Below are 22,932 nucleotides of genomic sequence, written 5' to 3'. Positions count from 1 at the left end.
CTTTGGGATTTAGTTGGTGGATAACATCCAACTTTTAGGTGGATACACCGCTACCTACTGTACTGGTGTGTGAGGCCGTTCACGGCCTACCTACATAAAATTATTGATAAGGTAATACAAAATTGGGAAAAAGGAAAATAAAAATTGCCCTGCCAACTATTAGCCCTTTCTAAAAAATATATATATTAAAAAAACACTACCCCATTCCACCATTTAACCCTATCCAATCCTACTCCAGACCAATGGCTCTTGGAGGACAGAACACTACCACGCAACACCCACTGCAACTGTTCTGCAGTAAATCCTCCCAATCCCAAGTACTTCTCAGCCGCTGCCACCACAACCTCTATTTCCTATGATATCCAATCAATTTTTGCAGCACAACTGACAACCATGGCTATGAATGCTAAAAAGCCCACCTTACTGACGCACATATTCTTCCCATCACGCTCTCTTGGTTTCTGCCTACTCACAGGAATCCTCTCAGTATCCCTCACCCTGTAACCATCATCCTCTACCACTCTCTTCACTGCTTCGGCATATGATACTTTCTGTACTACTCTAACCCTGACAACCTCAACCTTCCTTTCTTTCACCGGACAGTCCCCCCCAGTTTATCATTGGAATGTGATACTAAACACCGTATAGGTGTACTTTAGGACCATGCAGACACCACCGAGGGGTCGGGTTGGCTGTTTGGAGTGTTTATCCGACTGGAATCCCCCTCCTACACACTGCTACAACATGCCCATAAAGTATTTTCAGAACAAAAGCTCTCACGGGATAACTTACACTTCCTAACTTGACCTTGTCGGGCAAAGACTACATCAAAACTCAGCAGGACAGAAAATGTCTTCTCTGTTTCCCCCACGCTCTCCACCGCAACCAACGGCGGGCGTCACAGACACCGGGAATCTTGAATTTCAACTGATCCTCAACACTTAATGCCACCCCGCTATCACTCTTTCAACGGCTCCCTGCTCCGGAGAGCAAAGTAAGTCACATTTCTTGTCCCTAATCGTGTGATCCGGAGTGCCCGCTCTCTTTGGACTGAAGAAACACAATAAATCATCGCTATTCCACTCAGAGTTATTCTCACCAACTCAACAATCCCCAACCTCTTCTCCACCCAACCTGATACCACATATGGATCAGCTAAAATGCAAGGATCCATTCTCCACAAATCTCACTCCCACTGGGCCAAAATCATTGTTTTCATCCTCGGGATGAGGCCCTGCGCATAGGCTCTGCGCATATACTACATCCATACTCTTGATAGGTTCCATCTCTGATCTACTATAGCAATTATCCCCATTTTTCCACTTGGCGCCAACCTTCCTCACCACACTGGTTATCTCTCCACACTGAGCTCCTTCCCGGCGGTCATCACTGCACCTGCCACCACAATTAATTCACCCTCACTCTCTTCACGTTCACATTCCTTCACCAGATCTTCCAGAAGGCTTGTGCAATCCCCCACTCCATATTTATTAATAATATGTTCCACTTTCTTCCATCTTCTTTCGTTCTACCTCCATTCATTTGCCCGCGTCATTCATTTGCCCGCATCTTCTCTTCCAACCGAAAAGGTGCGCTCTGCCCGTTGAGAGACATAGCCATTCATCTAGAGTTGAATACTGTCACTTACTGTCACTTACTGACTAATGAGGGGAGGCCCATTTTTGTCCAAACACCCTGGTTGGACAACAATTATTATAATAAAGCCAAGTAGCAAACTCTGTTCTAGTTGTTGCCTAGTTAGTTGTCTATGAAGCCTCTTCTTCTCAAGATATGCAAAGGACCATGTTATTCTTTCAATATGACCAGTAGGACCCTTTTTTAAGATATGACATTTGTGAAAATGTTTGACATTTGTGAAAATATTACTGTGTTCGATTTTTTGGCCATTTGATTTGTTACTTTTGTGAAATGTTTCTCATGCTAAATGCTAGATGAAATTACTACCCAGTGAGACCAATCTTTGTTTACTAGTTCAATAATTTAATTTCCCCTTAGCAATTATTTATGAAAAAGGTAAGACATTCTGGATTCATAACAAAATAGAAAGCATACATTTTTCTCTAAATTGTCATAATGTTGTGGTTGACTTCAGGTTTCTCTTTGCATCATTCTCTCACCTATGTTGGTAATTTGCTGATATTCTTTAAAACATCACTGGGTCCTGTAGTGAGGAAACAAATAGGAAAATCTTATAATAAGATGACACAATAAATAATTCATATTGAAGTTCATATTGAAGTTAATATCTTCACAGATTGAACTCACATGGATCTGTGTCCCTTGCTGCGGATGCACAGTGCAAGCTTTTTCAGGAGATTGTTGTACAAACGAGCCCCTGGATCTTCCTCCGGAGTGACATTAGACCTGTGACAGTTTTTGATTCTATTATAGTCGTTGTTAGTGACTGAATTTGCTCTCAGTTTCTACAATATATCAAGTTCTGAATTGTAGCAATTATAGTCATTTCAAACTCTATGGTCAATTTTACTTACATGCTCTTTTTCTCCTTCTGGTAGAGCAGGAAGTTGACAAAATTCTTCTGAACCATGGAGTCCATGATTTTGCTCATGTCACTGGCAATGGTTGACTCAGCATATCTTCTACCCAAACCCTGTCCATTTTCTGTGAGACTGACAACCAGACATAAACACAAACATGAAAGAGGAATGGAGATATTAGATCATGCAGGGGACACCACATCAACATCAAATGGGCAGACATCTCAGATGTAGGATCTGACCTGTTCTCTCCAGACTGGTCCGAGGCCTCAGCATGCAGCATTCCAGCCACGCAGAGGAGCACCAGTACAAACAATGCTACCTTCATGGTGACAAAACTAAACAAGGTAGAGGAAAGAATAGAAGAGAGAGGCATAGAAAGTGAGGAAGAGAAAAAAAAACACATCTGGAATTGAGGAAAATGTGTTACACTTACAATGCAGAACATATATTTTTTGTTTGTGATTAATTTCTAAATAACTGCTATTTATTAAGGTAAACATATATTACACATACAGTAAGCTAGAAACAAGCATTTATGTATAAAGTAGAAATTGATAGTTTGAGCAGGAGGAAAAGTTTTGAAAAGTATCTTACCTTGAGAATGGAGATTCTTCACTGAGAAATGCAAGCTTTTTGTGAGTTGCTACAAGACATTTGTCCTTTTATACAGTTTCTCAGAGGTGATTTGTGTCGTGACCAGAATAACACCTAGGTTCCACTACATTAGGGAAATTCATGACAATAACATACACATACTTCCGATAAGCAAGCTTTCTAATAAATTCAGAACTATAAAAGTCGGTTTTTCTCTGCTGAGTAAAATAATAGGGTGGTTAAAATTGCTCTCTAGATGAGCGGTAACTACCCTTAATATGACCAGTGTAAACCTTACTGGGCTATTAGGCTAATCTGAATGGGGCTAGATGGGAAACAATTGAGAAGTGAACAACTTAATGCTCAAACTAGAAGATATGGAAGTTAAGTAAAAGGTTAATGTTTTCAGTGATGTAACACATTTTGAGTTGCATGCAGCTATATTTAAATCTAAAATGGTCCTTGAGATGGAAAAACATGATTTGTCTTAAATATAACAGATGGTGTTGTAATGGTTTTAATATGCTATCAATCAATCAAATGTATTTATAAAGCCCTTCTTACATCAGCAGATGTCACAAAGTGCTATACAGAAACCCAGCCTAAAACCCCCAAACATGTAGAAGCATGGTGGCTAGGAAAAACTCCCTAGAAAGGCAGGAACCTAGGAAGAAACCTAGAGAGGAACCAGGCTCTGAGGGGTGGCCAGTCCTCTTCTGGCTGATGGAGATTATAAGAGTACATGGCCATTAAGGCCAGATTGTTCTTCAATATGTTTGAAAGTTCATAGATGACCAGCAGGGTCAAATAAATCACAGTGGTTGTAGAGGGTGCAACAGGTCAGTACCTCAGGAGTAAATGTCAGTTGGCTTTCACAGCCAAGCATTCAAAGGTCGAGACAGCAGGTGTGGCATAGAGAGCGAGAGAGAGTCAAAAACAGCAGGTCTGGGACAAGGTAGAATGTCCAGTGAACAGGTCAGGATTCCATAGCCGCAGGGAGAACAGTTGAAACTGGAGCAGCAGCACAACCAGGTGGACTGGGGACAGCCAGGAGTCATCAGGCCATATAGTCCTGAGGCATGGTCCTAGGGCTCAGGTCCTAAGGCAAGGGAGGAAAAGAGGGAGAGAGAGAGAATTAGAGGGAGCATATTTAAATTCCCACAGGACACCAAATAAGACAGGAAAATTACACCAGATGTAACAGACTGACCCTAGCCCCCCAACACATAGACTATTGCAGCATAGATACTGGAGGCTGAGACGGGGTCGGGTCGGTGGACACTGTGGCCCCTTCCAACGATACCCCCGGACAGGGCCAACCAGGCAGGATATAACCACACCCACTTTGCCAAAGCACAGACCCCACACAGGATATCAACAGACCACCAACCTACTACTCTGAGACAAGGCTGAATATATCCCACGAAGATCTCCTCCACAGCACAAGCACGAGGGGGTGCAAAACCGGACAGGAAGATCACGTCAGTTACTCAACCCACTCAAGGCATGGAAGAGCACCAGTAAGCCAGTGACTCAGCCCCCGTAATAGAAGAGATGAGTCTTCAGTAAAGACTTAATGGTCGAGACCGAGTCTGCGTCTCTCACGTGGATAGGCAGACCATTCCATAAAAATTAAGTTCTATAGGAGAAAGCCCTGCCTCCAGCTGTTTGCTTAGACATTTTAGGGACAATAAGGAGGCCTGCGTCTTGTGACCATAGCGTACGTGTAGGTATGTACAGCATGACCAAATCGGAGAGATAGGTAGGAGCAAGCCCATGTAATGCTTTGTAGGTCAGCAGTAAAACCTTGAAATCAGCCCTAGCCTTAACAGGAAGCCAGTGTAGAGAGGCTAGCACTAATATGATCAAATTATGGGGTTCTAGTCAAGATTCTAGCAGCCGTGTTTAGCTCTAACTGAAGTTTATTTAGTGCTTTATCTGGGTATCCGGAGAGTAGAGCACTGCAGTAGTCTAATCTAGAAGTGACAAAAGCATGGATTAGCTTTTCTGCATAATTTTTTGACAAAACGTTTCTGATTTTTTCAATGTTACGAAGATGGAAAAAAGCTGTCTTGGAAATATTATTGATATGTTTGTCAAAAGAGAGATCAGGGTCCAGAGTAACGCTGAGGTCCTTCACAGTTTTATTTGAGACCACGCTGTACAACCATCAAGATGAACTGTGTTTCCAATCTCTCCCAAAGAATGTGGTGATCAATGGTGTCAAAAGCAGCAGTAAGGTGTAGGAGCACGAGGACAGATGTAGACCCTTGGTCTGACGCCATTAAAAGGTAATTTACCACTTTCACAAGTGCAGTCTCAGTGCTATGATGGGGTCTAAAACCAGACTGGGGGGCAGGGCGTTTCGTATACATTATTTGTCTTCGGGAAGGCAGTGAGTTGCTGCGCAACAGCTTTTTCAAACATTTTGCTGAGGAATGGGAGATTCGATATAGGCCGATAATTAGCTTTTTCAAGAGACTTTATTACTGCCACTTTTAGTGAGTTCGGTAGACATCCGGAGGATAGGGAGCCATTTATTATGTTCAACATTGCAGGGGCAAGCACAGGAAGTAGCTCGTTCAGTAGTTTAGTTAGGATTGGGTCCAGTATGCAGCTTGAAGGTTTATAGAGGCCATGACCAGGATAAAAAAAACTTGAGTGGCTCCATTGATCCTAGGTCCTGGCAATCCTGTGCAGACTCAGGACAACTGAGCGTTTGGATCTTTTTGTCAAAGATAACTGCGCTTTGGATCTTTTTGTCACTGATGAAATGAAAGCCATCCTCTCTTGGGGAATGCTGCTTTTTAGTTAGCTTTGCGACAGTATCAAAAATACATTTAGGATTTTTCTTATTCTCCTCAATTAGGTTGGAAAAATGGATGATCGAGCAGCAGTGAGGGCTCTTCGATATTGCACGGTACTGTCTTTCCAAGCTAGTCAGAAGACTTCCAGTTTGTTGGAGCGCCATTTGCATTCCAATTTTCTGGAAGCTTGCTTCAGGGCTCGGGTATTTTGTGTATACCATGGAGCTAATTTCTTGTGACAAATATTTTTCATTTTTAGGGGTGCGACTGCATCTAGGGTATTACTCAAGGTTAAATGCAGATCCTAAGTTAGGTGGTTAACCGATTTTTGTACTCTGATGTCTTTGGGTAGGTGGAGGGAGTTTGGAAGGGCATCTAGGAATCTTTTTGTTGTCCAAGAATTTATAGCACAGCTATTGATGATCCTTGGTTGTGGTCTGAGCAGATTATTTGTTGCAATTGCAAATGTTATAAGATGGTGGTCTGATAGTCCAGGATTATGAGGATTTTTTTTTTAATCCACAATATTTTTTCCAGGGGACAAAGCTTGATCCAGGGTATGACTGTGACAATGAGTAGGTCCGGAGACATGTTGGACATAACCCACTTAGTCGATGATAGCTCCGAAAGCCTTTTGGTGTGGGTCTGTGGACTTTCCCATGTGAATATTATCTGCCATAACTACAAGGTCTGATAGGAATTCAGGGAACTCAGTGAGGAATGCTGTATGTGGCCCAGGAGGCCTGTAAACAGTAGCTATAAACAGTGATTGAGTAGGCTGCATAGATTTCATGACTAATCACAGTCATTTATTTTTTTGTAAATTTAAATATGCTGTCGTAAATGTTAGCAACACCTCCACCTTTGCAGGATGCGCAGGGGATATGGTCACCAGTGTAACCAGGAGGAGAGGCCTCATTTAACACAGTAAATTCATCAGAGTTGTTTCAGTCAGGCCAATCACATCAAGATTATGATCAGTGATTAGTTCATTGACTATGACCGCCTTGGAAGTGAGGAATCTAACATTAAGTAGCCCCATTTTGAGATGTGAGATATCACAATCTCTTTCAATAATGACAGGAATGGATGAGGTCTTTATTCCAGTGAGATTGTCAAGGCGAACACCGCCATATTTAGTTTTTCCTAACCTAGATCGAGGCACAGACACGATCTCAATGGGGAAAGCTGAGCTTACTACACTGACTGTGCTAGTGGCAGACTCCACTAAGCTAGCAGGCTGGCAAACAGCCTGCTGCCTGGCCTGCACCCTATCTCATTGTGGAGCTAGAGGATTTAGAGCCCTGTGTATGTTGATAGATAAGATGAGAGCACCCCTCCAGCTAGGATGGAGTCTGTCACTCCTCAGCAGACCAGGCTTGGTCCTGTTTGTGAGTGAGTCCCCGAAAGAGGGCCAGTTATCTACAAATTCTATCTTTTGGGTGGGGCAGAAAACAGTTTTCAACCAGTTGTGAGACTTTGCTGTAGAGCTCATCACTCCCCCTAACTGGGAGGGGGCCAGAGACAATTACTCAATGCCGACACATCTTTCTAGCTAATTTACACACTGAAGCTATGTTGCGCTTGGTGACCTCTGGTTGTTTCATCCTAACATCGTTGGTGCCGACGTGGATAACAATATCCCTATACTCTCTATGCTCGCCAGTTTTAGCCTTAGCCAGCACCCTCTTCAGATGAGCCTTTACGTCGGTAGCCCTGCCCCCTGGTAAACAGTGTATGATCGCTGGATGATTATTTTTAAGTCTAATATTGTTGCTAAAGGTGTGACAAGGTTAAGCCCACCTGTGTCTCACAATATGCATCACAGAGAACGCAAAAAATACGAAACATTCCCCATTCATCTCTACCTTGCACGCTGAATATAATTTCAAATAGGTTTTATTGTGAAGCATAAACATACATGTATACAATTGCATCAGACGGAACATGAGCTGCTTTTTGCAGGCCAAATGTCAACTGAGCCCTCATCTTCTCCACTATTAAAAGTAAAAACACATGGAAATGTTTATGAGTACAAGATAAAGAAGCACAGGTGTGAGAAATTGGTAATTGAAGAGAATCACCTGACTCACCTGACATGTAAGAACATGTTTGCTACAGTTACAGAGGCAAAGAGGTTTCAAAACATAGGTCTATCTATATATACTGAACAAAAACATAAATGCAACCTGTAAAGTGTTGGTCCCATATTTCATGAGCTGTAATGAAAGATCCCAGAAATGTTCAATATGCACAAAAAACTTATTTCTCTCAAATTCTGTGCACAAATTTGTTTACATGAGAATTTATCCTTTGCCAAAATAATCCATCTACCTGACAGGTGTGGCATATAATTACACAGATGCATGTACTGGGGACAATAAAAGGCCACTCTAAAATGTGCAGTTTTGTCACACAACACAATGCCACACATGTGTCAAGTTTTGAGGGAGCAAGCAATTGGCATGCTGACTGCAGCAATGTCCACCAGAGCTGTTACCAGAGAATTTAATGTTAATTTCTCTATCATAAACCACCTCCAATGTAGTTTTAGAGAATTTGGCAGTACGTCAAACTGGCACACAACTGCACACCACGTGTAACCACGCCAGCCCAGGACCTCCACATCCAGCTTATGGTTTATTCACCTGCGGGATTGTCTGAGGGGGTGCTGAGGAGAATTTCTCTCTGTAATAAACCATTTTTGTGGGGAAAACTCATTCTCATTGGCTGGGTCTATGCCCTCCCAGGCCCATCATGACTGTGCCCCTGCCCAGTCATGTGAAATCCATAGATTAGGGCCTAATTAATACATTTCAATTGACTGGTTTCCTTATATGAACTGTAACTCCTCAAAATCTTGGAAATTGTTGCATGTTGCTGTTATATTATTTTGTTCAGTATATTGGGAAGGACGGGCTCAGTGGAATGATATCAAATACATCAAACACATACGTGGTTTCCATGTGTTTGATTCAATTCCATTTGCTCTGTTCCAGCCATTACTATGAGCCGTCCTCCCCTCAGCAGCCTCCTGCGATATGGACCCTCTTTGACAAAGGTCAATAAACTATAATATATTTACAGAGGGGTGTAAAAACTCTGTGGACCAAGCCTATTTCCAGCTCATCGATGTCATCTACTGATGCTTTTCTTCAACTTTATTCTTCCCAAAACACAAAAACATGACCATTTGCCGTATCTACGCATGCGCCATCTTGGGCGCTTTAAACAAGTATGCAAGAGTGGAACATGAACATACTAGGTGAGTTTGAGAAATATTACGACAATGAGGGATAACACAAAATACCATGCTCGGTGAAACTATATGCTAACTTATTAGAACTTATTTTCAGTAGGTTGTTACGTACTTCCTCCAAGTCCCTTTCGCATGCAGCGAGTCAGTGGCAGTGCAGTGAAATACTGTTCGCTATGATTTTCATCAATGGCAATGCGTGATGGACTAAAATGGAGGAAATATCGAAGTGCTAGCTAACACTTGCTAGAAGCACGAACCACTCTAGCCAACTGCTACCCCCGTGCACCCTTGTATTTTTCAGTAAAAATGGCTAGCTACCAAACCCTTCGGCAGGACCATGAGGGTGTGCAAGCAATATTTGTTATCCAATTTTTAAATAATAGACCCTACGTAACAAGCTAGTTAGCTAGCAACCTAATGTTAGCTACAAACGTTAGACGCTAACTAGATGCTGGGAGACTCAGTGTTCGTTAACTAGCTAGCTAACTTGTTTGTCCTGTACAGTTAGCTTGCTAGCTGAAATGTTGTATAGTTTTAGATAGTTAACTAACGTTAGCTGGTGAAAGGGTACCCAGCAGTCAGGCGCAGTGCAGTATTTAATGTCAGTCAGTTGTTGTAACTAGTGAGGTTGCCAGTCATTGAGCAACATTGTGCCTAGCTAGCTAGCTTGCTAGACAGCACATTTTATTTAGACCCAATAGCAGTCAATGAATGTTGGTTGCAATACTTATGATAACTTCTTTCTATTACAGGAGGAAGACTGATCCAGGCTCAATGAAACAGGAAATAGGCATCAATGACACTTGACTGCTTTGCAGAATAAGCAGTTATTCTGTAATGCTAGTTCAATAACATCTAAGTTGTATTCGCCATGACTATGAGATCCACTTTGTTTGCTAATGCAGGATTTAAGCTGGACACTGAGAGAATTGACTTTGACAAATCACAAATTGGAAATGCAAATGTTGTGAACTCCATAACCATCAAGAGAGAAACCTGTGACTTTGTCATAGATGTCCATGACGTACACGGGGACATCCACAACACTGGAGGGGAGAACCTCAGCAAAACTAAGATCCTAGACCAGAAATACATAATTCGGGCCCCAGTGGTGGCTGCACAAAATAAAGCAGGAGGGGCACTGGTTCAAGGTGACAATTGGGGAAGCACAGGGGTGCCGTCATCCTCTGTCAGACAAATGGGGGGTGAGGGAATCCCAATGAAAGGTAAACACTTTCTGAGTGAAGGTATGGATAATAAAGAGTTGGTTTCAAACAATAACTCCAAGGATGCTGGTACTGATGAGAGTACCAGAGGGGTCTCCCCTGGAGGAGTTGTCAACACTGCATCCATTGAGTTCAGCACAGAGGGCAAGTGGAGGAACATCAGAAAAACCCCTGCTAACCCCCACACACAGGCCACCTGCCTCCGGCAGATTCTCCTCCTTCAGCTGGACTTGATTGAACAACAGCAACAACAGCTGCAGTCCAAGGACAAGGAGATAGATGAGCTGAAAGCAGACAAGGAGACGGTATGCACAGTATATTAAAGTGTCTAATTGTTTGTAGATGACAGTAACGCTGTCATTTGTTTAGAACCAAATCATTTAAAGAAACATGTCTGCATACATAGTTGCTGGCGCGTATTGAGCGCATGGAGCGTCGCTTGCAGCTGACGAGGAAGGACCCACGTGATAAGCGCCTATTTCAGCCACTAGAGCCCTGGACCCCAGATAAAGAGGACCTGTGGGATCTAGAAGTGTGTGACAGCCCACAGACTCCCACCCCCAGGACAATCCCCTTCAGTCGAGGCGGCAAAGGCCTCAAGAGGTAACAGACCCCAAATACTACTCTGCATTCACTTATCCTCAGTCAAACTATCTTCTACTCACTAATACATCTGCTCTGCTCATGCAGGAAATTTTGCTTCCTGGACTCAAAAATCCAGAAGTCACGAGGAGGGAAAGGCTCTAAGTTCACCTCCCCTAAGTCAGAGTGTGGAGCTGGCTCACCATATCAGAGGGAGCTGCGCAGTAAAGAAACCCCAGAGAAGATGGGGTTTGGTCGGTCACCGGTGGAGAGGGATACTCTGCACCCGAGCAAAGAGGACCCGGAGCACACCGATCAGATGGAGGAGCTCCCTTTCATGTCTACTACTGAGATGTACCTGTGTCGCTGGCATCAGCCGCCCCCCTCCCCCCAACGTGAGCCATCCCCATCCCCGAAGAAAGAGGAAGTTGTAGCCAGTGAGTAGTCCCACCACACATGCCAGTTGTTCCGTTCCAAGTGTTAAGCTGGGTAGTATTGCCTCGCAATGAACAATAATGTAGAAATCCAAATAGTATTGTTATTAGTCCTATGTCTTTTTTTACACTGTTCTGTTTTCCAGTTCCATCCTGGAAGGAAAACAGTATGGAGCCCTTGGATGAGGAGGCTGCCAGTGACATCCCAGAGGTGAGAGAGGAGAGCACACAGGCTTTACAATTTAAACTGAGAGTCAGAAATAAAACCTGTAATGCCACACAATTTTCAACTCAGCATTTATCCCTGCAAATGGTCCTTAACCACATCAACCATGTGTTTGTGTTGTTTTACCAAGATGCTGGACGACAGTGTCTTTTTGAAGCGCCATGCAAAGCTGGAGTTGGATGAGAAGAGAAGAAAAAGGTACAAATGGGTTTTCTGACTTCCAAGTTACTCTCAATGCCTCATGGTCAGTCTCTAGCCTCACTCACTACGGCTCATTTTTTGTGTGTGTAATGCAATCTCGATTTACTATATTGAACCACTAACGTTTTCATCCATTCCTTGCTCTCTCATTATCCCTCTTTATCACTGAATCCTGTTTTTTGTAGATGGGACATTCAGCGTATCCGTGAGCAGCGCATGTTTCAGCGCCTCCAGCAGCGCATGAACAAGAAGAAGGGGATCCAGGAGAGTGAGCCAGAGGTCTCCTCATTTTACCCGGACACTGAGGATGGTATGACTGGCCACTTCATCTGCTGTCTAAACATGGAACCGTTGTTTTTTACAGAACCATAAAGTTGCTACGCCTTTAATACTGTCATTTACTTACTGAAGTTTTACGAGCAATGTTTTCATTGCATGCAGACACAGTCTTGATTTTGAGACTCCCTTTTCTTTCTTTTCTCCAGTCGAGTCCATAATCATCACCCCTTTCCTGCCTGTGGTGGCCTTTGGCCGGCCATTGCCGAAGCTTACTCAACAGTAAGTTTTTTTTTGTATTTTTGATTTCATCCACCAGTAGTCCTATCAGTCTTTTTCAACTACAACGCTCATTGTAGGTTCAGTTCAACATGTAGGGAACAACCCTATCACACATCATGGCAACCTTTTCCAAGCACTTGGTCCAAACAAACACATCTATGCATTTTTTTGTGTATCTTTCATTCGAACCAGATAGTTTGTGTGATATACCATTTGTATGCAGAGATGTTATTTGTTTGTCTATTTGACCTTTTATTCAGGTTTTGACATTTTCCTATAGGTTCACTTGTAGGACTATGTAAGCAGGCTTTTTTATTAGGCTTGTCACTGGACATTTCTTTGTATAGTTGAGTTAGGGGATAAGTTAGGTATGTAAATCACTATGTCCACTAGCTTGAGTTCATCCAGTACTATGCGTAATTTATTTTTCAAGATGGTACCATGGTGCAGGTGGCGGGGCAGGGCGAGTTTCACAGAAAGACCTTTCATCAAAATGCAAGTATTTATTCTTCCCCCAAGTATGTCTTTAAAGTTTTAAGCAAACTGTGAATATTTTACACCCCAAGCACTCATAGGCAAGCAATTTGATGCCTATTCCTTCCTCTGTTCTTAAAGAAGGGGGCATAGGCCTAATGATTTACAAAAGAGGGCAAAAGGAATGCAAACTGGTGTAAATTCAAAAACCGTTAATGCTATTTTGAAGACATTGTAATTCAAGTACGTTACCTATTGACCAGTGTTGGAAAAAGTACCCAATTGTCATTCTTGAGTAAAAGTAAAGAGACCTTAACAGAAAATGACTCAAGTAAAAGTGAATGTCACCCAGTAAAATACTACTTGAGTAAAGGTCTACAATTATTTGCTTTTAAGTATACGTAAGTATCAAAAGTAAATGGAATTGATCAAATATACGTAAGTATCAAAAGTAAAAGTATAAATTATTTCAAACTCCTTCAAACCAGATGGCATAATTTTTTTTATTTTTTTATTTGTTTACGGATAGCCAGGGGCACACACCAACACTCAGGCGTCAATTGCAAATGAAGCATGTGTTTAGTGAGTCCACCAGATAAGAAGCTGTAGGGATGACATAGGATTTTCTTTTGATAAGTGTGTGAATTAGACCATTTTATTGTCCTGCTAAGAATTCAAAATGTAATGAGTACTTTTGGGTGTCAGGGAAAATGTATGGAGTAAAAGGTACATACTTTTCTTTAGGAATGTAGTGGTGTAAAAGTTGTCCAAAACATAAATAGTAAAGTACAGATACCCCAAAAAAAAGAGTTAAGTAGTACTTTCAAAGAATTTTGACTTAAGTACTTTATACCACTGCTATTGCCAGAGCATATTTATATACCGGTAGTTTTGCAAGTCCTTTAAAGAAAATGAACAAAAAAATACAAAATCTCTATACAATACAATTTTCCTAAACACTGTTTCTTTTATACATTTATCCATTTCAACAGTCATTATTATTAACATGTTTGCATGTGTGCATATTGAGACAATGTTCTATACAATGAGTCTGAAAACAATTGAGACTCGCTTTATTTAACACATGCTGTGCCAATTGAATGATAACCAAATGTGAAATGGTTTTTAGGTTATGGGGTCGGCATTTTCCCAGTAACCTTTCCCTGCTTCCTCCAGTCAACATTTGTATTTCTGAATTGTCTTCCTCTGTAGGAACTTTGACCTGCCTTGGCAGCGAAGCCGCTGCCGCATCGAGGTGCCCAAAAAACACACGCCACACCGTACCTGTCGGAAGTGAGGTGGTATCTGCGTGTGTTAAGCAAAAGAGAGAGCCCTCTTCTCTCCCCAGAAAGGTTCTCTTTTTTCTTTTGTGGGTTTAGGCTGTCACTGGCGTAGCATGCACTACTCTCAATAGTCTGTGGAAAAGTAAACCATTGTCCTCCGTGTTGTCACTTGCCAGCTGTCTTAGAGAAGGAGCTGCTGTACATTGGGAAAATGGCTACCAAATTTGTTAGCTATGGTACATTTGTTGCCCATGCTACTCAAAATGAAAGAAAAGCTGTACCCCCCTCAGATAACAGTCCCCTTACTAACAGCTAAGTGATTATAACGTAAACCACAATAGTTACTTAGAATGTCTACTGTAGCAATTTAGTAATATGCACGTTCTGTGAAGCATAATTGGGGAGCACATGTTCTGTTTTGGAATTTGGTGTAATGTACCTAGTCTTCCTTAATTACTGCATCATCACTAAAATGTGTAGCTTTTGATCATTACTACATTATTACATAGTTGTCACCTGACTTAATAACTTGGGGACTGTGATCTAAGGGTAAGAAGAGAAGTGGCGTTTTCTGATTTGACTGAATGGCAGTGCTTGAATTGTACAATATACAACTAACCCTGTGCGCTGGAAGCACCATTGGCGTTTACATGCTCTGGGTTTTGCTTTGATTGAAACTGTAAACAATTTTTCCTGTTTGTGTATTTACTGTAATATTTCCTTATGTGAACACCGCTTCAAGCAAAAGGTTTTATCATTGTGAGCTAATGTGTGGATATAAGGTGTTTGATCCTTTCTCGGCATGTATGTTTTTTTTATTACAAATGCAGTAAATATTAGATTTTAAAAAGTCCTCTGATGCTAAAATTATTGATATTCTGCGTTGTCCATACTTTGCTTCATGAAAACAAGTTTGACTGCTTCTTGGTAGACAACATTGGCTTTTAAATTAATTTGAGAACCTTTGATCTTCTACAGTATGCTTCTTTGTTTTGTTTTCATAATTTTATTATGTGAGTCTGCATGACAAATTTGGTCCAAACGATATCAACTATTAACACGGTAGAGCTGTAAATGAAACAACATCCTTTCCGCTTAGTGCAATTCAGAGAAGAGAAATAACATCTGTTTGAATTTCAAAAGCATGACAATTTGGCTGCTTTATTCAAAAAGCACTGCTTTGTTCAGACAACTGCCTTGTCTCCAGCCCATTCGCTAACGTGATGAATTTGCTTGAGTTTTACATTTTTTTGTGTATTTTTCCAGTACATCAGAATACGCTTAATTGCAGTAGATAACTGAGATATAGACATCAGTCCTATGGTGAAGTTTAGAAAACATGGGTTTTGTTGGCATTAGAGTTTAGCCTAATCAGCTAGAGCACTCAAACTAAATGCTAGGTATTTTCCTTCTTAAATTCTAGCTATATTTAACAATCTTGGTAACTGCCAAAATAAAGGAAACACCAACATAGTGTCTTAATAGGGCCTTTTGCCACCACAAGCCAGAACAGCTTCACTGCACCTTGGCATAGATTCTATATGGCTGCGTTTACACAGGCAGCCTAATTGTGATCTTTTTATACTAATTGGTCTTTTGACCAATCACATCTAAGTATTTTCACATCAGCTATTTTTCAGGGCTGATCTGATTTGTCAAAAGACCAGCTAGTGAAAAAAATATTACAATTGGACTGCGTGTGCAAATGCAGCCCAACTGTCTGGAGCTCTATTGGAGGGATGTGATGGCATTCTTCCATGATAAATTCCCTCATTTGGTGTTTTGTTGATGGTGGTGGGAAACGCAGTCTCAGGCGCCGCAACAGAATATCCCATGTGTTCAATTGGGTTTACATCTGGGGACTTCAACGGCCATAGCATATGGTTTACATCATTTCATGCTCATCAAACCATTCAGTGACCACTCGTGCCCTGTGGATGGGGCATTGTCATCCTATGGGGATTTAGCCATGGTAGCTAAAATAATGGCCTGCCCAGAATTTGTGTACATGACTCTAAGCATGATGGGATGTTAATTGCTTAATAAACTCAGGAATTACACCTGTGTGGAAGCACCTGCTTTCAATATACAGTACTTTGTATGCCTCATTTACTCAAGTGTTTCCATTATTTTGGTAGTTACCTGTAGCTCCTGGTGATGTGTTATCGCTTAAACATTTTACTTTTGGCACAATGGCCTCCAACGCTACAGACCACAAAATACAGTGGTTTTCAAATTATGTGAAATTAGTCTTCAGAAACAAATGTTGTAAATATGAAAAACATGGCTGTTTTATTTTTTTTATTTAAACGTTCAAGTGTTGAGTACATTCAATATTATTGTTCTATGATAATGATTGTATGTTGACAATAATTGACAAGTTTGTTTTGGAATAAAACAAAAAACATCTAACAGTTAAGCCTAGTCTTCAGTTATTGATTTGTAGATTAACAAGCTCTGAAATTGATTGATAATGGTAATTAATAATGGAGCCATATCCGTCAGTGAAATGGAGTGCAATTTTTTTTTTTTTAGAAAACCCCTTGAATTATACTGTTTGGGATACCTGAATTTGAACAACATTGGCATAAAAGCAATGAGAATGTAGAGGCAAGCAGGTTACACCATGGGAGCTTAGTGTATAATTACCACCGCTATAATGAGATTGATCTTGTTGGTCAAGGGGGGCTGACACCAGCTCGCTGTGTCATCACATGGGTTGGGCAGGGTATGTAAATTAATGTTATCACATTTCTAGGTATTGAGGGAAGACGATTAGCTCCAGCCTCTGTCAAATGTGAAAAAATGTTTATTGAATAAAGGCAAAATAGGACATTTCTTACAAATATAAACCACACCCTCAACCAACCATTCGATAAATATGTATCAGGAACTCATGATGACTACACTTTAATGGATAAAAGGCTATTTCAGTTCTATCAGGCACCATCGAGTAAGTGCCCCCTTTTTGGGCATTTGACATGGAGGAAAATGAACCAAATTGTACACACATTTTACCACACTTGAATATATTTTTTTTAATCCATTCCGCAGTCCCATTAATAATTCTAAACCTAGGTTATACAAACTCCCACAAATATAATTATACAAAGTAAATCAAAAGCAAGCAAGAAACCACAAACCGTAAAACCTTTACGAAATCATGATGTTAATATCTGACAATGTGTAGTGAATGCTCTTAGGCACACCTCTATGTAAGGTAAGAATGTACAAATGTAGTGATACTTGTACATCAAATATACAAAATGTTTACTTTATTAGAATAGTCTAAATTCACTTTAACTTTGGGTTCCTTTAAATAATGTCAATTTACCCATGAAGCAAAAATAATATGCCTTTGGGCATATTCAAACACTTCATTAAAATATTCCCCCTTTAAAAGAGAATGCTTAATTTTTTTTGGAACAATTGTGTGTGGATAATGATTCTGATCAGTCATTGATAAAAGATAATACCTGCAAACAAAAAGCCATATACCGTAATAACATGGACTTTTCACTGAAATCCTCCAGTGTTCATCCACCACTCTTCCACAAGGAAATCTATACTGAACAAAAATATAAAAGCAACATGCAACAGTTTCATTGATTTTACTGATTTGCAGTTAATATGAGGCAATCAGTCAATTGAAATAAATTAATTAGACCCTAATCTATGGATTTCACATGACTGGGATTACAGATATGCATCTGTTGGTCACAGATACCTTAAAAAAAAAATGGGCCTCACAATTGGCCTCAGGAACTCATCACGGTATTTTTGTGCATTCAAATTGCCATCGATAAAATGCAACTGTGTTTGTTGTCCGTAGCTTATGCCTGCCCATACCATAACCCCACCACAGGGCACTGTTCACAACGTTGACATCAGCAAACCACTCACCCACACAACGCCTACACGGTTTGCGGTTGTGAGGCTGGTTGGACGTACTGCCAAATTCTCTAAAACAACGTTGTAGGCAGCTTAGGGTAGAGAAATTAACATTCAATTCTCTGGCAACAGCTCTGGTGGACATTCCTGCAGTCAGCATGCCAATTGCGTGCTCCCTCAAAACTTGAGACATCTGTGGCATTGTGTGACAAAATTGCAAATTTTAAAGTGGCTTTTTATTGTCCCTAGCACAAGGTGCACCTGTGTAATGATCATGCTGTTTAATCAGCTTCTTGATATGCCACACCTGTCAGGTGGATGGATTATCTTGGCAAAGGAGAAACACTCACCAACAGGGATGTAAACAAATTTGTGCACAAATTTGAGAAATAATATTTTTGTGCATATGGAAAATGTCCGGGATCTTTTATTTCAGCTCATGAAACATGGGACCAACACTTTACACGTTGCGTTTATGTTTTTGCTCAGTATAGATACAGAAATCTAAGTTGCTGAGTACATCTAGCTGTATTAACACCAGGCAGCCAAAGTGCTGTTGTGTGTCAGTCTCTCCTGAGGTTATTCAGTCTCTCCTCCAGGTCAGCATCTGCATCTGCCAGAGCTGGCTGGGGTTCAGCTTTCTTCCCACCTGCCACTGAGAGGCTACCTCCCGTGGATGGCAGATCTAAATGAACAGGAAGGAAATGATTTTAAATCAATCAATAGGAACCGTGACGAAGCGATGACCAGCTGTATCACTACTACAGCATTTTAGTGAAGTGAATGCAGTTGTAAATCTTACTAACTGCAAGCACAATAATTTCACTTTATTCCTTACTTGAGAGTTCGTCAGAGAGATTGAGACCCAGCTCGTCCAACACTTGGGACACAACGGCATCACTGAAAATAAAACAGAGAATTAGTGTTTCCATAGATTTACCAGCTAACATAAGTATGCCAAAAATATAAATTGTACAATTTAAAATAATATTAACAAATAACGATGTCTTCATATTGAGTTGGTGCAGGTTTTCATTTTTAGATTTTTTTTAAACCAAATCTGTATTTTGGATGTAAATATATATATATTTTTTGCCATTTCACTTGTTTTTAAGAAACTTACCCCACTCGCAATAGACTTCATGCACAGATAAAACATTAACAAAGGCTCCAAAAACACCCAAATACATCCTTTTCGAAATGGCAATTCTCTCAGTATAGTTATTTTCCATTTTGTTGGACTAGAATGATAACTTCTCCATGTAGCCGGCGCATGAGCACACGGAAAAGTATCACTCGAGTTCAAAATGGAATAAATAACAAAAACTTTGGAATGACACAATGTCATGTGTACAACATCTAACGACTTACATCACTATACTGATAGTGTTGCCGTTTCTAATTAAGTGATAATGCCCGAGAAGCCGATGTTTGGAGGATATATTGGCACGGGTGTTGTTAACCGTGCATATATCCTCCAAACACCGGCTTCTCGGGCATTATCACTTTTATACAACGGATTACCAACATATTCAAATCAAACTTTATTTTGATGAATTTATTCATACTATTTCATCCTTCCACAAGATATTGTCCCGAAACAAATCTAGGTTTGCTACCCAAGCCGGCTGGTCGTTCGGTTGCCAGAGACGCGACCGAGTCGTTAAGTCTTTTTGATCTGTATCTATAGACATGACCCAGTCGTTCATTCTAAATGTTCCATTGCCATACTGGCTGGCAACGTTATGACTTGCATGCTAGCTAGCTAGCCAACTACGGCTAACTTACAGTCACGTCAAACAGTGCAGACAGAATAACAACAGCAGCTGCATTTGTTTAAGTTTAAGCTGTTTTCTAGTTACATTTATTTCGATACATCCATAACAATGAGTTAATGAGGCACGATTTTGCCTGGCATAGAAAATGTGCTCTCTCGTCAGGACACTGTTGTTCAGAGCAGCTAGCCAACAACACAGCTAACACAATCACTTCAAACTGAAGCTGGAAAGACTGAAAACTAGCTGCACTTAATTTCGTGTTACCTTTTTTAAATTCAAATTTCTTTGTATATATCCATAAAAATTATGCCAGCTAATTCATGATTTCGACTGGCTGAGAAACTGCCTGCCTCTCTCTCTCGTCCCGATTCCTGATACATTCATTACTATGGACAGTTGGAGATCGAATTTGAATATTGAAACAATGTTGCAAATGTCGGAGAGACAGACAGTAAGGTTTATACAAATCTCAGCTGTTGAAAACGAAATGTTAATCTAAAAAAGAAATGTGAGAATGTCTAGATGCTTTTTATGGTGGAGATCAAGTTTATAACTTCCCTGCCTGGGCTGATGAGACAATGGATTGCACAGTCAGATGGAACAGAGTAAATAGGCATTTTAACGTCATAGATTTAGCCTGTGGTAACTTGTGGAATAGACAGAGGGTGGAATGCGCTTTTAACCAATCAGCATTCATGGTTTATGTTTTATCTGTGCCTCTGCAGAATGAGCATTAGGAAGTCTATCACCGGTGGGATAAGTTTCTCAAAATCAAGTGAAAACGCAAAAAAAAGGTCTGGATACTTCTGACATAACATTTAAAGTGTACCTATCCTTTAAAGGATTTGGCTGGAATTTCTCTGTCACGAACCCCCTACCTCTCTTCTTCATCATCCTCATCACCCATGGCATCATCTATGGCATCATTCATCATCTCCTCTTTCATGTCCATGATCTCACTCTGTCGTTCAAACTCCATCATGATCTTCTGAATCTGTGGCAACTTCATCTGTGTAGGGGAACGTTATGTTGTGAGCCAATGGAATGTATTGGCACAATTCAACCGGTAACAAAAATGACTACAAAAGTTTGAGGCTTTTTAAGTGTGTTACAGTTCTACTGGCAAGTTATTATTTCTCGATCCTGAATTGAAACGTGTTTTTAACAGGAATCATGAAACAAGGAAAAGATACACACCTGTCTGTTCATGGTAGCCATTGCTTTGGTGACTCCTTTCATTGCCTGTGCCATGCTGTTGTTTGACTTGAGAGTCTGGATTTTCAGACTGACTGCCTGGATATTTGCCCTCATCATAATAAATTTCTTCACATAGTGCCTTGTGCGAACCAAGTCCTTCGCCATGATCTTGACAGCATCCTAGAATGGTGTGTGGACGAGTGTGAGACAATTGAAAATGATGCATGACAATTTACATAAAGGCATGAAGTCTTTTTCCCTTTTAAACAGCCCCTTATATTTGCTCTCATTCTCTCACCATTTGTCCTTGTTTGGCCATTTTCTTAATGTCAGCTATTATTTTCTTCTCCTGCTGCTCCAGTCTTTGTCGCTCTCTGTCCAGATCTCTCATGGCCCGATTCAGTGCCCTCTGGTTCTGCCTCAGCATCTCCTCTGGGGTCTTCCTCTTCCCAAACAGGAACTCCATCTAATGTACAAAATTAGGAAAGAAAATAAGTAAATAATTAGGCTACACATATCATCCAAATCTACTTCTCTTTCTCGTCAGTCATTATTACTTAGAATTTACAATGTGTCCGTTTTCCCCCTAAACAGGATCTCATTTTCTGTACGTTTCATGCATGCATTTCGTTTGTAAGATAGCTACATTATAAACATGAATTCGTGTAGGATAACTCCTCATTTGATCCATTTACTGTAGCTAGCAGGACTCTGATTAAACTGCTTTTTAACAATCATCGTTAACGTGATTTATCAAATTCCCAGAATTCAATAAAACAGGGCTACTATGCATAGTAAAATGGGCTTGATTATGTAGACCTTTAAACTATTAGCTAGCTAACTAGGTATGTTTGCTTCCTTGTTAGTTTAACGTTAGTAGCTAACATTAGCTGCTAGGTAGCTAACTACGAAGTTGAGTCATAGTAACAAGCTAGTTATTATTACATTTTCTGTTACAGTGTATGAAGTATTTCGTGGCGGGGCTGTTTATGTCGCGATAATGACTACTGTTATGGAAAATAGCTACCGTTTGAGAGGTCTTCACCGGTTTTAAATCGGAAACAGACTCCCTATTTGCACAGATAGATGGATTTGTTTTCTTTTATGGACTTCCGCAGAATGTTAGCTTCACTTCCGTCCTACTCCTACTCCTACTCCTAGTCCTACTCCTTCTCCTTCTTCTTATTCTACTCCTTCTTCTTCTCCTCCTTCTTCTTCTTGATTTGATTCTTCTTCTTCTATGGCATAATGGCGTTCGCAACAATTAAATGTCCATTCCGCCACTTACTGTGCGGGTGGATAATAAGTATCCCCAAATAAATAAATAAATAAATAAATCATACAAACTACCAAACAAAAAGAAGTGAACTAAACAAAACCAACCTGCTTTTCTGTAAAAAATTATAATAATTCGAATCAGGTCCCAACACAGGCTGAGAAGCCTCCTGTGAGGGCGGGATATTTCCTAGCGACAAAAGTCCTTGTAGTGTTTCTGCTGCAAAGTCTTGGAGCCCCAAAAACGTATCAGCTGCAGATATAATGATATCCAGCTTATTGGACTTCTTAGACACAATTAATCACTGTGGCTATAAATGCCACAAAATCCACCTTCTTCACAATGAGTGTATCCAGATCACCTGATTGACTTGAAACACTAGCAACTGGTTGCAATGTATCCACCGACATATCTTCAACACTGTTGCCTCTTGTCCCTTCGACTCTCTTCACCGCCTCCACATCGGAGATCCGCTGCGCAGCCCAGATCCTTGACACCTCGACCTCCTTCACTCTAACAGTACGCCCAAGGATGTCCAGAGTATGATCCCCACCACAGTTGCAACAATATCATAATTTTATCCGTCTGCAAACATGTGACACGTGATCATATCCTTTACAATTT

At 40.7% G+C, this 22,932-nt stretch overlaps 3 protein-coding genes across 9 annotated transcripts; 1 reads left to right on the top strand and 2 right to left on the bottom strand.

The window, feature by feature from the left end:
* The first annotated feature begins 743 nt into the window (after positions 1–743).
* LOC106589278 (male-specific lethal 1-like 1) lies at positions 744–16,580 on the top strand. Of its 4 annotated transcripts, XM_014179038.2 has the most exons (10): positions 8,911–9,188; positions 9,935–10,713; positions 10,815–11,011; positions 11,099–11,427; positions 11,571–11,635; positions 11,781–11,848; positions 12,037–12,161; positions 12,337–12,409; positions 12,843–12,904; positions 14,096–16,580. In XM_014179038.2, coding segments are annotated over exons 2-10 (1,581 nt in total). In that variant the 5' UTR covers positions 8,911–9,188; positions 9,935–10,053; the 3' UTR covers positions 14,098–16,580. The 4 variants fall into 4 exon arrangements, with proteins under 4 accessions (XP_045566121.1, XP_014034513.1, XP_014034511.1 ...); XM_045710165.1 differs by lacking the exons at positions 8,911–9,188; positions 12,843–12,904 and adding an exon at positions 744–994; XM_014179036.2 differs by lacking the exon at positions 12,843–12,904.
* On the bottom strand, positions 2,133–3,342 carry gip (gastric inhibitory polypeptide). Of its 2 annotated transcripts, XM_014179043.2 has the most exons (5): positions 3,117–3,342; positions 2,762–2,857; positions 2,514–2,651; positions 2,287–2,385; positions 2,133–2,182 (listed from the first exon to the last, which is right to left on the bottom strand). In XM_014179043.2, exons 2-5 carry the CDS (start codon positions 2,845–2,847, stop codon positions 2,173–2,175), a joined length of 333 nt encoding a protein of 110 aa, XP_014034518.2. In that variant the 5' UTR covers positions 2,848–2,857; positions 3,117–3,342; the 3' UTR covers positions 2,133–2,172. The 2 variants fall into 2 exon arrangements, with proteins under 2 accessions (XP_014034518.2, XP_014034517.2); XM_014179042.2 differs by lacking the exon at positions 3,117–3,342 and having other exon boundaries at positions 2,762–3,086.
* Positions 16,581–16,957: 377 nt separating the features above from the next.
* Positions 16,958–22,436, bottom strand: LOC106589279 (charged multivesicular body protein 2a). Of its 3 annotated transcripts, none has more exons than XM_014179039.2 (6): positions 22,060–22,338; positions 21,331–21,498; positions 21,033–21,212; positions 20,714–20,844; positions 18,896–18,957; positions 16,958–18,742 (listed from the first exon to the last, which is right to left on the bottom strand). In XM_014179039.2, exons 2-6 carry the CDS (start codon positions 21,496–21,498, stop codon positions 18,621–18,623), a joined length of 663 nt encoding a protein of 220 aa, XP_014034514.1. In that variant the 5' UTR covers positions 22,060–22,338; the 3' UTR covers positions 16,958–18,620. The 3 variants fall into 3 exon arrangements, with proteins under 3 accessions (XP_014034514.1, XP_014034515.1, XP_014034516.1); XM_014179040.2 differs by lacking the exon at positions 22,060–22,338 and adding an exon at positions 22,416–22,436 and having other exon boundaries at positions 18,467–18,742; XM_014179041.2 differs by lacking the exon at positions 22,060–22,338 and adding an exon at positions 21,978–21,999 and having other exon boundaries at positions 18,467–18,742.
* Positions 22,437–22,932: the final 496 nt, after the last annotated feature.

This window comes from Salmo salar, chromosome ssa28 (assembly GCF_905237065.1).
Source record: "Salmo salar chromosome ssa28, Ssal_v3.1, whole genome shotgun sequence".
NCBI classification, from domain to species: domain Eukaryota; kingdom Metazoa; phylum Chordata; class Actinopteri; order Salmoniformes; family Salmonidae; genus Salmo; species Salmo salar.
The sequence above is the reverse complement of the archived record's forward strand: the minus strand, read 5'-3'. Positions and strand labels throughout refer to the sequence as shown.

Excerpts from the sequence above, each read along its gene's own strand:
- gip (XM_014179042.2), bottom strand. The coding sequence starts at position 2,967 with ATGTTCTGCATTGTAAGTGTAACACATTTTCCTCAATTCCAGATGTGT. Across the intron at positions 2,652-2,761 it reads GACCAGTCTGGAGAGAACAG|TCTCACAGAAAATGGACAGG; the intron begins GTCAGATCCTAC and ends TCTGGTTGTCAG. Across the intron at positions 2,386-2,513 it reads CAGAAGGAGAAAAAGAGCAT|GTCTAATGTCACTCCGGAGG; the intron begins GTAAGTAAAATT and ends AAACTGTCACAG.
- LOC106589279 (XM_014179040.2), bottom strand. The coding sequence starts at position 21,498 with ATGGAGTTCCTGTTTGGGAAGAGGAAGACCCCAGAGGAGATGCTGAGG. Across the intron at positions 21,213-21,330 it reads TGGCCAAACAAGGACAAATG|GATGCTGTCAAGATCATGGC; the intron begins GTGAGAGAATGA and ends ACACCATTCTAG. Across the intron at positions 18,743-18,895 it reads TCTCTCTGACGAACTCTCAA|ATCTGCCATCCACGGGAGGT; the intron begins GTAAGGAATAAA and ends CTGTTCATTTAG.
- LOC106589278 (XM_045710165.1), top strand. The coding sequence starts at position 10,054 with ATGACTATGAGATCCACTTTGTTTGCTAATGCAGGATTTAAGCTGGAC. Across the intron at positions 11,012-11,098 it reads GGCGGCAAAGGCCTCAAGAG|GAAATTTTGCTTCCTGGACT; the intron begins GTAACAGACCCC and ends CTGCTCATGCAG. Across the intron at positions 11,849-12,036 it reads GATGAGAAGAGAAGAAAAAG|ATGGGACATTCAGCGTATCC; the intron begins GTACAAATGGGT and ends TGTTTTTTGTAG.